Source organism: Drosophila subpulchrella, chromosome 2L (assembly GCF_014743375.2).
Source record: "Drosophila subpulchrella strain 33 F10 #4 breed RU33 chromosome 2L, RU_Dsub_v1.1 Primary Assembly, whole genome shotgun sequence".
Taxonomy (NCBI): Eukaryota; Metazoa; Arthropoda; class Insecta; order Diptera; family Drosophilidae; genus Drosophila; species Drosophila subpulchrella.
In genome coordinates, this window is record NC_050610.1 from 15,589,394 (window position 1) to 15,602,408 (window position 13,015).

Sequence of the window (13,015 nt, forward strand, 5' to 3'; positions counted from 1 at the left end):
CTGTTTGCGGACGCGCACTTTCCTCCATGAGTTATTATTGGCAAACGCGGATCCCCCGAAGAGCCAGCGAAATTGGAATTGTTTGCAGCTGATTTGCATATTGAATGCAATAGAAAATGCTGCCTTATTTATGGCTCACTTTTGGGCTGAGCGCAATTAGTCGACTCTAGCTGGCCATAAAAATGAGGCACACTTTTATGCGGAAGTCAGGTAAAGTCATTTTAAACACCTTGTGAAATTTGGTAAAGAATATGAGTCAGCTTTAAGCTAGGTATATCCCCTTGTCTAAAGGAACATTACTAGAATTCGAGGCTATTATTATTGTTCATTAAGATTATGTTATATAAGGCCAATGACTAGTACAAGGGTTGTGATGACTCAATTGGCGGACGTTCCGGACATAAATGTTATTGATTTCACTGCAATTAGATTTTTTTTAAATTATTAATGTAATTACCACCTGTAAATATTTGTTCATTGGGCCTTTCCACTGATAGTGCTGACAGGAATCAATAAAATGTCTTGATAAGACACATTCAGATGCAGTGTTAATACTTCAGATATTGCCTCATTCACAAGATAAGAAAAAATCAAAAGTAAACATCCTGAAGGGGCATACAAAGCGTTCCATTGTAATTATTCACATTACATATATGTCTAGTTTTGTTTCATACAACCGTTCAGCACAAAAATGTATACTATGTGGCTTTTTTGTAGAAAACCGACGGACTTAAAATAATCTTAATGACTTTTAATCGTTAATTGGACAATACCTGATAATGGGCATTAGCTCATTATTCATTTTGACACCATCAGTTAAGAGCTTATTAAAAATGTATAATCAAGGGAAAATACAGTAGACTACTTAAGCTTTTAAGTGTTTTTATAACAGATTTTTTTTTGGAAATTAGCTGGACTTAAATGAATTTTGAAACAATCAAAGTAAAAGCCCTAAGAAAACCTAACGAAAAATTATAGTAATTTTATTTTGGGCACCATCTGCCTAAAACTACATCAATCACCGAACTTGTGCCTTTTGCAATTTCATTTTGCCATGTAAAATGCCTTTGGAAAATTTGTCGCTGCTCCTTGGTGTATGGTAATTTTCCCCAAAACATCCTCGCACACCGCTTCTGAGGTCCTTTCTTAATTTCGGATGAAACAATGCGCAAAGGAAGACATTGCAGGATATTCGGAGTGGAGGGAAGAGGGCAAACCGTGTCGTCGAAACGAACGAGAATCGAATTTATGGTCTAACAAGCGCTGTCAAAATGTGAGAATTGAGTGCCTGCGCCGAGGTCCTCCCAGATCCTGGCACTACTAGGTGTCCCAGGCCCCTATTCCCTGGGCCCAGATGCTCCCTAGACATTTGCATCTCGCATATAAATCGCATTAGCAGCACGCAATTACTAGACCTCGACACATGGGCACACGAACTGCGGTTTGGGCCTGAATTCTCGGAGCGTTGAAAACGGAAACACTGATAGTTCTTGCCCCCGATTGTGCTTTGTACCCTCCAGATAAGAAATAATCAGAGACTATGTCATACAGGAATATGGCTTTAATTTACGCTTCTTTATAAATAGTACAGACCTCATTGACAATGACAGCGTAGATCAATAAAACCGATCTAATCGCTTCAGTTGATGGCCGAAAAGTATAGCTATATATATATCACAATTGACTAGTACACAGTCTACCCGATTCTAGATCACAGCTGAATGGGGCACTTGTACATAATGTTGATCTTATCAATATCCTTTGAGCTGAGACCCACTCGCTGTCCAATTTGCGCAGTGGCATTCAGCGGAACAATGGTATCCTCGCCATTGATGGAGAAGGCTCCTGGTCGATAATGCAGACAGCTGTCGTAGTCGTAACCCATTTCAAAATCAGTCACCACTGTGTCGGCATACTTTTGGAAATTAAACTCCTTGCCGGGCACTATGTTGTCATAGACCACGTTTATGTAACCATCTCGTATGGCCGAGCTCTGTTGGTGATAGAATCCCAGGGCGTGCATGAACTCGTGCAGGATGGTCCCTGGCCTGAAACATCCTTCGCCCAGCGGGTAAATCTCTAGGTTCATTTCCTGCGGCGCCCCTTGGTATCCCACCGCTGTGTAGCAACCTCCGGACTTGGCCGTAATGGTCAAATAGGCCGTATCCTCGTCGGTGGCTTCCCTGAACTTCAAACAGGTGTTCTGCTCCAAGGTATCGATGCCAGTCTGGATGGAACTCTTGTGCGCCGCATCAAAGTCATCGGAGATCCTGTAGACCACCACATTGCCGGGCCATCTCTTTTCCGTATTGATGAGTCCATTGCGGCCCATTGGAGCACCATGCTCCAGCCTTCTTTGCTGCTCCACCGTCAGCATCATATCCCCCTCCACAAAGCCGGCCACCTCCTCCGGATCATAGACACCTCCTGGCAGGGGTTTGCCAGAGTTTAGCACCACTTGCAGCAGTACCAGAAGGTATATTATTCCAAGCCCCGACATCTTGCCAGTTGGGTTTCTCGAACTAGACTAGTAAACTGGCCAGAGAGCATGGCCAAATTAATATAAAACACGGACGAAGGCTGGCCGTACATTTCAGATTAGATACAAACGGGCAGAAACTTATTTCGCAAATTGATAATGACAATCGAAACGTCCAATTAGATCAAGGTTTACGGCATGTCACCTTTCAGCGAGCGAGGCGCTAAGATGGAAACCTTCCATTAGTCATGTAAGTTTACGATAAATATCTCTAACATACGTCATGCTTGTCTCTTGGACTTTTGTGATTACCTGTGTATGATAGCGAATTATATGACCAGTAATTGGATTCTTGAGTGCCGACAAAAATAACAAAAACAAATATATAATTAAAACCTCTGCTTCCCAAATATGAGTAATTCCTTCAAAATCGTCGGTTGATAACTGATTACTGCCCAACAACCATGCCACGCGTAATCGCTTGTTCATTGGGTTGTCTATTAGGTGTTCACATTCAGGGCCTTATCACAGCACTGAGTTCTCTACAGTCTCTCTACTCTACGAGTCTACAAACCGGGAACTACGTGATAGCCCATTCAAGGCAATAAGCAAAGTGCTCAACTGACTTCTTTACAGAAAATATAACTCAAGTGAGAGAACTAAATTAGGAGAATTCTACGCTTTATGGCTTGTGTGATTATTGCACTGCAATACAAAATTATTGATATGTCGTTGAATTGATGCTTGCAAATGTTTGTTTTCAGGACTTCAAGCTAAGGATACTAAATATTTGTTCGCCACATAGAGAATATTCCAACGCAATATTAAAATAAACAGTTTCGACAAGTATAAGAAAATACCTTTTTTATTCGATTTTTTTTCGTGCCCAAATATTAGTCAATCAGTTTTCGTACAAATAAGATTTTATAAAAAGTTTTGTTATATTAAGATGATTTTTTTAATCGAGGCTGCCTCGTCATAGCCAGGGCACTTGTACATTTTGTTAAGCTTCCGAATATCCTTTTCGCTCAAATAGTGTCGCTGACCCATGTTCGCGGCCCCCTCCTTTAGAGCCACAATTGTGGGCTCACCGTTCTTGGAAAAGGCCCTCGGAAGATAGTGCATAAGGCTTTCGTAGTCGTATTCCTCACCAAAGTCGTGCCACTTTGTTGAAGTGTCGGTGTTAAGGAAGTTAATATTGTACTCCGGATTAATATTATTCCATTGGATCTTGACGAACTGGTCTCGATTTTGTGCCACATGCTGATGCTCGAAGCCGAGGACGTGGAGGAGCTCGTGGATTATGGAACCGATACGAAAGCAACCCTCGCCAAGTGGATAAGTCTGGAGGTTGACCACTTGCGTCCTATTCCTGAAGCCCAAATAATAGGAGTTGCAGCCCATTCCATTTGAAGTAATGATGACGGCCTTGAAGCGCTCTTCTTTGGTGGCCATCTTGAAAACAATGCACGAATTTGCTTCTATGATGGACATGGCTTTGAGAATTTCCAGATAATGGCTGTCACCTTGGAAATTCATGTTAAACCAGTGTACATCTCACTTTATCTGCATACATACTAAAGTGGTTTTCCTTAATGATATAATGTACAATGCCATTTGGCCAGCGATAGATCTCACTGGTCATCCCGTTCCGGGACCGAAACGGCTCACCTATGATGTCCCCTTGAAAATACTGCGGAAGCAGTTCCGGATCCATAAAAGGTTTACCGAAAACCACTCTATCAGACAGGAAAATTAGAGCTAATGCTAGTGGCAACATGATGAAGGCAGATATTAAACTAGACTGAACGGCTAGTAATAGTGCATATTAAAGCCTGATATAATGTACCATGAATAATATAGTGATATATGTATTTCAATTTAATACGACATGCTTATACTTCGTGTTAGTTATAACACTTGCAAACTTTCTAATAGGTCAAAGAAATATCGCAGGTGAAATTAAAGAACAAAGGCCTAAATATTATATTATTATTAGACTAGAATTTATGCCGTTTGGCGCGAGATTGTTTAATGCTGTTATGCATAGCAAACACATTTATAATATTGTTATCGATTCTAATTTAAATTTATGCCGAAAAGCACCACCTGGAATAATGTGCAAAATAAGGCTTGCATATTTTTAGATGTTCAGATAGTAAAAATAATCAGTTCAAATCTTTATCAATTGTACATACATATTTACTACAACAAATTCGGAACACTTAACCCTTATCTTAACTTAGGTTTTTCCTACCCTCCATTGCCCCTCAATGAAAATTGAAACTTTTGTGGTAACAAATACATTTGTATTTAATATAATAACCCTTCGAACTTATTACACCTGCCTAGGGCACTTGTACATGACATTCAGCTTGTTAATATCGGACTGGGTCATTTGCAATCGCTGTCCCATCAGCTCTTCGGCACCTTCCTGCAGCGGCACAATGGTCATCTCTCCGTTCTTGGAGAACGCATACGCCGTGTAGTGCATCACGCTGGAGTAATCATAGGCTTCTCCGTAGTCCTCGACCGTTTCGTTATCGTATTTGTTGAAGTTGCCCTCGGAGCCCGCCGTTATGTTCTCCTCAACGATTCGCACGTAGTCATCGCGATCCCATGTGCTTTGCTGATGGTAGAAACCCAGGGCATGAAGGAACTCATGGACAATTGTTCCCAGCCGGAAGCAGCCCGAATCCAGTTCGTAGTTTTGAAGATTTAACTGCTGAACCCTGTTGCGATGGCCCACATATGAAAAACATCCACCCGCCTCCGAGGTGACGTTCACATAATAATCCTGATCAGTGGTAGCCTCCTTGAAAACCAAACAAGAACTTTGCTCGATGATGCGAATACCTCGCAGAATGTGGTTGCGGTGTTCGGTGTCTGTATTGTATATTTAGTAAAATGTAGTGTTAAGTAACGTTTTTATAAAAATGAAATAATTGAAAAACATAATACTTTACAAAAATATTAAAAATCGATTTATGTCCTTACCAATATCCCGATTGATGTAGTAGTACACAATGCGATTGGGCCATCTGTAGACTTCGTTTCGAAGACCATTCCTTCCCTCCGGACTTGGAACCATGTCGCCCTGAATATAGCCAGCTGTCAGCTCCGGATCGGTTTCAATCCGTTCCTGTGTGGCAGGAGCAGCCCAGCAGCAGCTGGCTAGGCATACAACCACTAAAGTTAAGGCCCAGGTCTTCATGTTGATGGCTTCACGGTCGGCAAGTTACTGTTTACGGCGCCAATTATAAGGTGACAAGGCGGTATAGTTTTTTAATGGATAATTTATGGTCCTTGTCAGAGTTAAGCTTTTATGGCAAGCTATATTGACCAATGGTCACCGCTAAGAAGATATCTAATCGTTTAAAGTTGCCTGTATAATATACGTCGCGTATACGTAATCTTAATTCAGGGTAGAGTTAGTTAGCATTTCAGGAAATTCCGCCATCGAGATAAGATCTACATACCTTTTCATATGGATGATGTTAGGATGAGGAAGCATTTTGTTCATTGGGAAAATACTAATTTCCTATAAAAATATTAGGTATAATTTATACATCTCAAATAGACCAAAGAAAACAAATTGAAAATTATATAAAACCTGAAGAGCGAAGGCCTACAGCTGCTATATCTCATGCCTACTGTCAGCAAATATTTTACAATCAGATGTTACTATTATATAAATAAAAAAATGAATAAATAAAAAATTCACACATTAAAGAACAAATTATTTACTCCATTCTACCTTAACTTATCTTAATTTACTTTAAATTACTTCTGCAATACATAAACTCCCCAACCCGCTTTCACCTTTCCCTTCGATCAAAAAACAACGAAGACTAACCGACCATGACCTGTCCCATTGCGTAATCTCATCTTACAACATTTCCAATCTCAATCAGCATTACAATGCCTTTCCACCCCCAAAATAAAGAAAATCAGTGACAAAATTAATCTGAAGGTAAACGACAGCGACGAACATTCGCCTAATTGCATTTGTCAACACAATAAACAGATTATATTTCGCTTGAGCAAAAGATGACAATAATGAAACGAAATTTATCTTCATTACGCCGGTAGAAAACTCTGAATGGCGATACGATAAACAGTGTTCATTCCTAAACATTAGGGCATTTGTACATAGCGTTCAGCTTTTTGATATCAGTTTCACTCAGCTCCAGTCGCTGACCTATGACATCTTCCTTGCCCTCCTCCAAGACCACAATTGTCCTCTCGCCGTTTTTGGAAAATGCATAGGGACCGTAATGCATAACGCTGCCATAGTCGTATTTCTCGCCAAAATCGTTGACTGTCTGTTCGGTATATTTATCGAAATTGAACTCCATGCCTTCGGTGATATTCTCCTCCACAATCTGCACATATTCATCCCGATCGGCGGCACTCTGCTGGTGGAAAAATCCCAGGGCATGTAAGAACTCGTGAACAATCGTATAGAGGCGGAAGCAACCGACTCCTATTTCATTATTCTCAAGATTCAGTTGTTGAACTCGGTTAAGGTAACCGATATACGAGAAACAACCGCCCTCCTCGGAGGTCACATTCACATAGTATTTCTGATCGGTGGTGGCCTCCTTGAAGGTCAGACACGAAATGGACTCGATCTTGTGAATGGCGCTTACAATGTGGTTCCGATGCTCTTCATCTATTGAGATTATTACTAATTATTTAGGGGCTTGAAATTCATTTTAGCTCTCACCTATATAGCTATTGATGTGATAGTAGATGACTCGATTGGGCCAGCGATAGGTTTCATTGCGCCAAATATTCCTCGACAATCCACTGGGCACCATATCACCCTCGATATATCCAGCAGTAAGCTCAGGATCTGTCTCAATCCGCTCGGCTGGGGCGGCCAAGCCGACGGTGATCAGAATCAAAATCAGGTATAATACAGAGTAATAATACATGTTGGTTGTCAAATGCTCCATTCAATACTGCCTGGCAAATTTAAAGCACGCGCGCTGAATTAATCTTTAATCTTTCTAATTTATGATTTTAAATTATATCTAATCGTTGGGCTAGAATAATCGGTAGCTAACGAAGGGTTCTTATCTAAGGCTAATTTGTAAGAAATTTTAAGACCTGATATAAACTAATATAGCATAATTTAGGGGTGCAAATACTAGTTGTATAAAGGTGCTAATACTATAAATACTATACACACCTTTATTTTATTTTTGCTAAGAAATTTTATGTTATTTCTTTTTTAAGTAAAAACAGTCTTCAAAGATAGGTAGTGCTTATCTTTTAATAGGGTAAATACATTTACTACTTCCGAGAAAAATGAAATACTTCCAGGCCCAAAGGGTTAAATAGAGCTATCTAAAATGTAAACAAATAAAAAGGGAAAGAAACCCATAAAAAGTGTTACACTCAGTTTTTAGGGTTTAAATCACTGATAAATATAAGCAGATGTTACCCTAGGACAATAAATTTTGCAATGATGCAGGTTTGTCACGCAATCTAGAGGAATTATCTCAGTGCATTGTGTTCCAAGTGAATAAAAACCTCTCGCTCTTGATAACTTCAAATCAGTTCCGAGATGCATTACCTTGTACTCGCTTTGCTTTTCACCATCGGACCTTCGGGCCATGCTAGTCCTGCCATTGAAATCCAGGAGGATGACATTATAATCATCCCAGAACAACAGGGATTTTTTGAAGGATACCCAGAATCTCGGGTTGTAAAATCGAGGTCAGAGTACTATTGGAAAGGAAGCACCTTGGTCTATAGTTTTGGCGAGGGATTATGTAAGTAGAAAATGCGGAAATGCATTGTAAAAAAGGTTGTTATATCTTATCGCGGCCATAGCTCCCTCGGACACAGCTCGTGTTGAAAGCACCATGGCAGATATATCATCTCAGACCTGTGTGAGATTTCGCAGGACAGAAAACCCTCGAGAGCCACAGGTGGTAATACAAAGGCAAGGTTCCGGCTGCCGGTCCTATGTGGGATATTTGGGCCGGGCAGACCAGGCTCTCAATCTGGCCAGGGGCTGCATGTCTAGTCGAACCATACAGCATGAACTACTCCATGCATTGGCCTTCTATCACGCCCAGAGCGATCCGCAAAGGGACAGCTATGTAAGGATCCATACAGAAAACATAAAACCCGGTCACGAAAAGAACTTCAAGAAACTTCGGGCCAATGGAGTGACAAACTTTGGACTTGGTTATGACTATGACAGCATTATGCACTATGGACCATTTGCATTCTCCAAGAACGGTAAACCCACTATCGTTCCTCTCAAGGCGGATGCAAAAATTGGCGAGGCAAGACAACTAAGTCCAAAGGATGTGGAAACCCTAAGACGGATGTACTGCTAATCCTATAATCTTTAAATAGTAAACTCAAGAGGCTAGTAGTAGATAATTTGGTTATCTCTGAAACAATATTTTATAAATCCTAATTAATAAATTGACATTGGTATCTTTAAACCGAATTGGTTATATTTTGTTACTGCCTTTGAAAGCGCATCCTCTTGTCAAATTTGACTTGCTTGTTAGCTACATGAACTACCGTGAGGATAAAAAGCGTTTCCAATTGTGTTAATTTCATATACATAGCCAGACTACATCCTCTCTCAAAGTAATCGCAACATTTGCAATTCTAACGAGTTGTTGCACTTGACAGGAAACTAGAGACTCCCCCCTGCCAACCGAAAAACCTCAACCACAGACCGGTTAATCTGCAAAACAAAAAGCCCCGGCCAGCGTAGAGGAAGTGTTTGCCTTTGCCGGCAACTAAAAATTGAATATTTAGTGGTCGTAATTAAAAATTAGCGCGCCAGGCAACTAACCATGCGACCGAGCAGCCCGCACCTAAAGCCAACCCATGGAGTCCGAGTCCTTCCGTATTCCGTATAATCCCAGGACGAACTATCTGCGTAGACCGTGCCGTATTCTCGGCTCTCTATCTCCCTCACACAAGGACTCGCATATACATATATTTGGTTTTTTAATGGCACAAATTGTACTAAAGGCAAAGCTTCTCCAGAGCTACCTGCCCACAAAACGGAAGTCGTAAACATTTAATTTATGCAAGCAGTGCATTTGCTTTTTTAGTTGCAACTAAAGATGGGCCAACGTCATCCAGTACGGAATAGGTGGTTTAGTCCTTGTGTTGCTGTTGGTTTTATCAGCTTTTTAAGTCGGTTGCTTTAGCGACAAGGCATTTAAAATGTGTACTTACCTTAGGAGATAATTTTGGAGTGAGTGCTTAAAATTTTTAAGACTGCACGTGAAATGATTAAAAGATTGACGGTTCTAAAAACATGACGCCTTTTATAAAAAAAACATAACCTATACTAGAAAAAAATATATTTATAATTTTGTTTTTCGAAATTGTATTTACAATTTTTTTGTAAAACCAAAATGTTGTTATAGCCACACATAAAAATTAAGGGAATGATCATACCTTATCTTAAGTGCAACAATTTTAAGTTCATCATTTAATATATAATCATAAGAAAACAGAACGATCCCCTTCCCTGCAACAACCTCAACTCAATTAAATCACTTTTTTATCAAATTTCGTCCTTGCCCAGCATCCCAACGCGATTATCACGCTCTAAAGTCATAACGTCTCGGGAATTTCCTGCTTTTTATTTTGAGAAAATATTGCTGGCATAATAAAGAGAATTTAATGGGTTAAGGCGGCCACTAGGACGCCTGGCCATCAAGTTTTCGCCAAGAGCAGTAAAAAAGTCAGCTGGCTGGAGGCCCGCTTTCTTCTTTTCGCTTTCTTTTCCCAAGCTCTTTGTGTTGTGTGTTTGGCCCCTCGCTCTTCTTATGATCGTTCTAATTTTATGACATTCTATTTTCATGCATAGCTAACGAGACGCATGTGTGGGTGTATGTGGGGCTTTCAGGGGGTATTTCTGGGGGTTTTCAGAGGGTGGTTTAGGGGGCGGGCGAGTGCAGCCATAGCCATTTCATAGTCAGACATGAATGCTGCGCTTTGTTGCCCTGCTACGCCTTTGTTTGTATTGCCCTCAGGGGTAAAGTTTTTAGGATAATAACTTCCTGCGACTTTACGAGCCAAGGCAAAAGCCAAAAACCCACCAGCAGCAGCGGCAACTGAAGGGAAATGAGAATACTTAAGCAGAGTACACTGCAATTAAGGTTGTTGGCATTTAATGAGCACAACTTGACAAAATTGTGTGGTAAATAAATATTCTGCACTTCTAAAACTTTCAGCTCTGTTCCAATTTAATTAAATTGTATATATCTTTGGAAAACAGTAAACGGTTGCCTTAAAATTAGAAACGCCCAGTTTATTTATTTGCACTTAAATATTATAAGCAGTCAGTGAGGAAATCAGTATTTTCTTGCAGTGCGACAGAGGAACTGCATATGAACAACGTGGCGAAAGCAAGCCCTGAAAAAATATCTCAAGACCTCCACTTAAAGCAGCCAGCAAGTAAAAGCAAAAGCAAATGCCAACACATCAGCGTTGCCAAGGGAAGATGAGCTGGCAGACCGCAGAAACTTTTGATGCTGTCGACAAGCTCGGAAAAGCTGAGAATTAGCTCTGCCGAACTATACATTTCCTAGCTAAATGTAAATATTAAAAAAAAATTAATAATGCTTAGTATATACGAACCAAAGCTTAAATATTACTATTAAAAATAAGATACTTAAAAGTAAAATATTTTATTTGCCTAACAAACGTTCATAGTTACTGGTTGGCAGCACTGGTGAGAAATAAAGCGGAATAATGTGGTATGGAAATGGAGGCTGCGGTGGCATATTAAAGACAGACAGCTGTAGTAGGAGCACCGTCGTGGCTGTGGGCATAATCTCAGACATAATTACACACACAACTCACAGGACCTGGGCAAAGGAATGCGAATGCCAGGACTCGGAGCCTCATTCTGATTCTGGGCCGGAGACTGACAAATGCAGTCACACATGAATGGGCTTTCTTCGGGGCTTTTTCTAGGTTGTTCTTACTTTTAACGGGGCCAGGGGAAAGTTGACTTAAAGGTGAAAATGCCTCGCAGCCACCTCGCTTCCCAGGAGGACGTTTTCTCGAAAGGGCAAACTTTTAAAGTGCATTTAAAATTAATTAAGCATACGACGTGTTGTCAGTTCAGAAAGCATTGCATGACAGGTACTGCAATAAAAGCGAATCCTTGCCGCTTTATCTGGCAATTAACAAGTGTCCTCCCTTTTTTCCGCTGTAATTGATTTAAGGCCTTTGAATCACAGTGGAGTCCCTGCGAAAGCGGTAGAATCCCTTTCTTACTTTATTCGCTTGCTGTTGCTCCATGCGCTGCTTGAAAAGTTTAGACACAATATCGCTAATGATAATTACAAGCTAAAAACTTTTCCTGCACTCACTTTAACCCCTCTATACATTTGTGCATTTGCCTTTAGCTTCAGTTGGCAACACAAGCATAAATATAAAATTTTCAGTGGTTAGCACAAAAGTTCAGCAAAGCCAGTGGGAGCGATAAGGGAATGTGAGTGCAGAACCAGTATATTTTTGCCCCCCAAATGCTCATTTCTCCCAGACTCTGTCGGTTCTAATTAAGCGCCATTATTGCGACTTGCAGTCAATGCATATAAAGATATCAAACATCCCGCTTTGGAATACATGTGGGAAATTCCGGTTCTCTATTTAAGTATTTTAATCAGGAGTGGTTCCTGTGAACGGAGCCTTATCAAATTGAATTGGGAAAATCAACAACGAAGGTTTTTAGTGTTTTTATTGAAAAAAAAATCTTTAAAAATAAACTTATACTTAAATAAGATTTTTAAACATACAATGTTTAACCATGTAGCCATATATAAGCTGATTTATTAGAAATCAAGTTACATGGTGGCTTTTACTTAAAATAAGAGAACAAAAAGCAATCTTAAAAGATAATCGATTTGATAAAAATAAAGTAGATAACTTTACAGTAGGCTACCCTTAGAGACATGGTATTGGGGTTCAAACAAACCCTTTTCCAACCAAAATCCAACTACAAATAGGGCTCATTAGTCCTGGCAAGCGAGACGAGGAGCGGCACACAAGCCCAGTCGAACAACACGGCGCTAATGAAGTACAAATTGGCTAATGGGGCGGGTCGAAGCCTGAAATCGACGGCCATGGAGACGTCGACAGGGTCTAATTATCAATGAGCGGGACACGCCTGTCGAAGTTCGACTTCCTCTTATGAGGGAGTTATGGGCGGAAGATGGAGACAGACTAAGCTCGGTGCGAGCGGGATGCATGGCCTTTTTATGTGAAAACTTTTGTGCATTTTCATGGCGAAACTTTAATGGATTAATTTACCAAAATGTTCGTGCCAAAGGAAATTGAAACATAGCAGGGAAGAGTCTCCTCCGAAGTTGGAGATTTATGGCTTACGGCAGAGACGACGCCACCCAAACCCGGCTTAATGGCCGCTGATCATTTCCAGAGATGGCAAAACATGGAAAGCTGAAAATTTATATTTTATTTTTTTTTGGCTCTCTTTTGCGTTTGGTATGCTTGCGATATTCTAATTTCATT

The 13,015-nt window shown here is 40.4% G+C and overlaps 5 protein-coding genes across 5 annotated transcripts; 1 reads left to right on the forward strand and 4 right to left on the reverse strand.

The window, feature by feature from the left end:
- Positions 1 to 1,546: 1,546 nt before the first annotated feature.
- On the reverse strand, positions 1,547 to 2,903 carry LOC119547297 (seminal metalloprotease 1). Its single transcript, XM_037854086.1, has 2 exons — positions 2,792 to 2,903; positions 1,547 to 2,702 (listed from the first exon to the last, which is right to left on the reverse strand). Exon 2 carries the CDS (start codon positions 2,498 to 2,500, stop codon positions 1,712 to 1,714), a length of 789 nt encoding a protein of 262 aa, XP_037710014.1. The 5' UTR covers positions 2,501 to 2,702; positions 2,792 to 2,903; the 3' UTR covers positions 1,547 to 1,711.
- Positions 2,904 to 3,326: 423 nt separating this feature from the next.
- LOC119547624 (seminal metalloprotease 1) lies at positions 3,327 to 4,267 on the reverse strand. Its single transcript, XM_037854550.1, has 2 exons — positions 4,058 to 4,267; positions 3,327 to 4,005 (listed from the first exon to the last, which is right to left on the reverse strand). The coding sequence occupies exons 1-2, from the start codon at positions 4,257 to 4,259 to the stop codon at positions 3,419 to 3,421; spliced, it is 789 nt and encodes a 262-aa protein (XP_037710478.1). The 5' UTR covers positions 4,260 to 4,267; the 3' UTR covers positions 3,327 to 3,418.
- Positions 4,268 to 4,766: 499 nt separating this feature from the next.
- Positions 4,767 to 5,709, reverse strand: LOC119547153 (seminal metalloprotease 1). Its single transcript, XM_037853871.1, has 2 exons — positions 5,477 to 5,709; positions 4,767 to 5,365 (listed from the first exon to the last, which is right to left on the reverse strand). The coding sequence occupies exons 1-2, from the start codon at positions 5,691 to 5,693 to the stop codon at positions 4,818 to 4,820; spliced, it is 765 nt and encodes a 254-aa protein (XP_037709799.1). The 5' UTR covers positions 5,694 to 5,709; the 3' UTR covers positions 4,767 to 4,817.
- Positions 5,710 to 6,481: 772 nt separating this feature from the next.
- Positions 6,482 to 7,432, reverse strand: LOC119547482 (seminal metalloprotease 1). Its single transcript, XM_037854367.1, has 2 exons — positions 7,209 to 7,432; positions 6,482 to 7,154 (listed from the first exon to the last, which is right to left on the reverse strand). Exons 1-2 carry the CDS (start codon positions 7,417 to 7,419, stop codon positions 6,610 to 6,612), a joined length of 756 nt encoding a protein of 251 aa, XP_037710295.1. The 5' UTR covers positions 7,420 to 7,432; the 3' UTR covers positions 6,482 to 6,609.
- Positions 7,433 to 8,054: 622 nt separating this feature from the next.
- LOC119547517 (zinc metalloproteinase nas-14) lies at positions 8,055 to 8,926 on the forward strand. Its single transcript, XM_037854410.1, has 2 exons — positions 8,055 to 8,262; positions 8,324 to 8,926. Exons 1-2 carry the CDS (start codon positions 8,055 to 8,057, stop codon positions 8,836 to 8,838), a joined length of 723 nt encoding a protein of 240 aa, XP_037710338.1. The 3' UTR covers positions 8,839 to 8,926.
- Positions 8,927 to 13,015: the final 4,089 nt, after the last annotated feature.

Excerpts from the sequence above, each read along its gene's own strand:
- LOC119547624 (XM_037854550.1), bottom strand. The coding sequence starts at position 4,259 with ATGTTGCCACTAGCATTAGCTCTAATTTTCCTGTCTGATAGAGTGGTT. Across the intron at positions 4,006-4,057 it reads CATTAAGGAAAACCACTTTA|GTGACAGCCATTATCTGGAA; the intron begins GTATGTATGCAG and ends TGAATTTCCAAG.
- LOC119547153 (XM_037853871.1), bottom strand. The coding sequence starts at position 5,693 with ATGAAGACCTGGGCCTTAACTTTAGTGGTTGTATGCCTAGCCAGCTGC. Across the intron at positions 5,366-5,476 it reads CTACATCAATCGGGATATTG|ACACCGAACACCGCAACCAC; the intron begins GTAAGGACATAA and ends TATACAATACAG.
- LOC119547297 (XM_037854086.1), bottom strand. The coding sequence starts at position 2,500 with ATGTCGGGGCTTGGAATAATATACCTTCTGGTACTGCTGCAAGTGGTG.
- LOC119547517 (XM_037854410.1), top strand. The coding sequence starts at position 8,055 with ATGCATTACCTTGTACTCGCTTTGCTTTTCACCATCGGACCTTCGGGC. Across the intron at positions 8,263-8,323 it reads TAGTTTTGGCGAGGGATTAT|CTCCCTCGGACACAGCTCGT; the intron begins GTAAGTAGAAAA and ends TCGCGGCCATAG.
- LOC119547482 (XM_037854367.1), bottom strand. The coding sequence starts at position 7,419 with ATGTATTATTACTCTGTATTATACCTGATTTTGATTCTGATCACCGTC. Across the intron at positions 7,155-7,208 it reads TCACATCAATAGCTATATAG|ATGAAGAGCATCGGAACCAC; the intron begins GTGAGAGCTAAA and ends TAATCTCAATAG.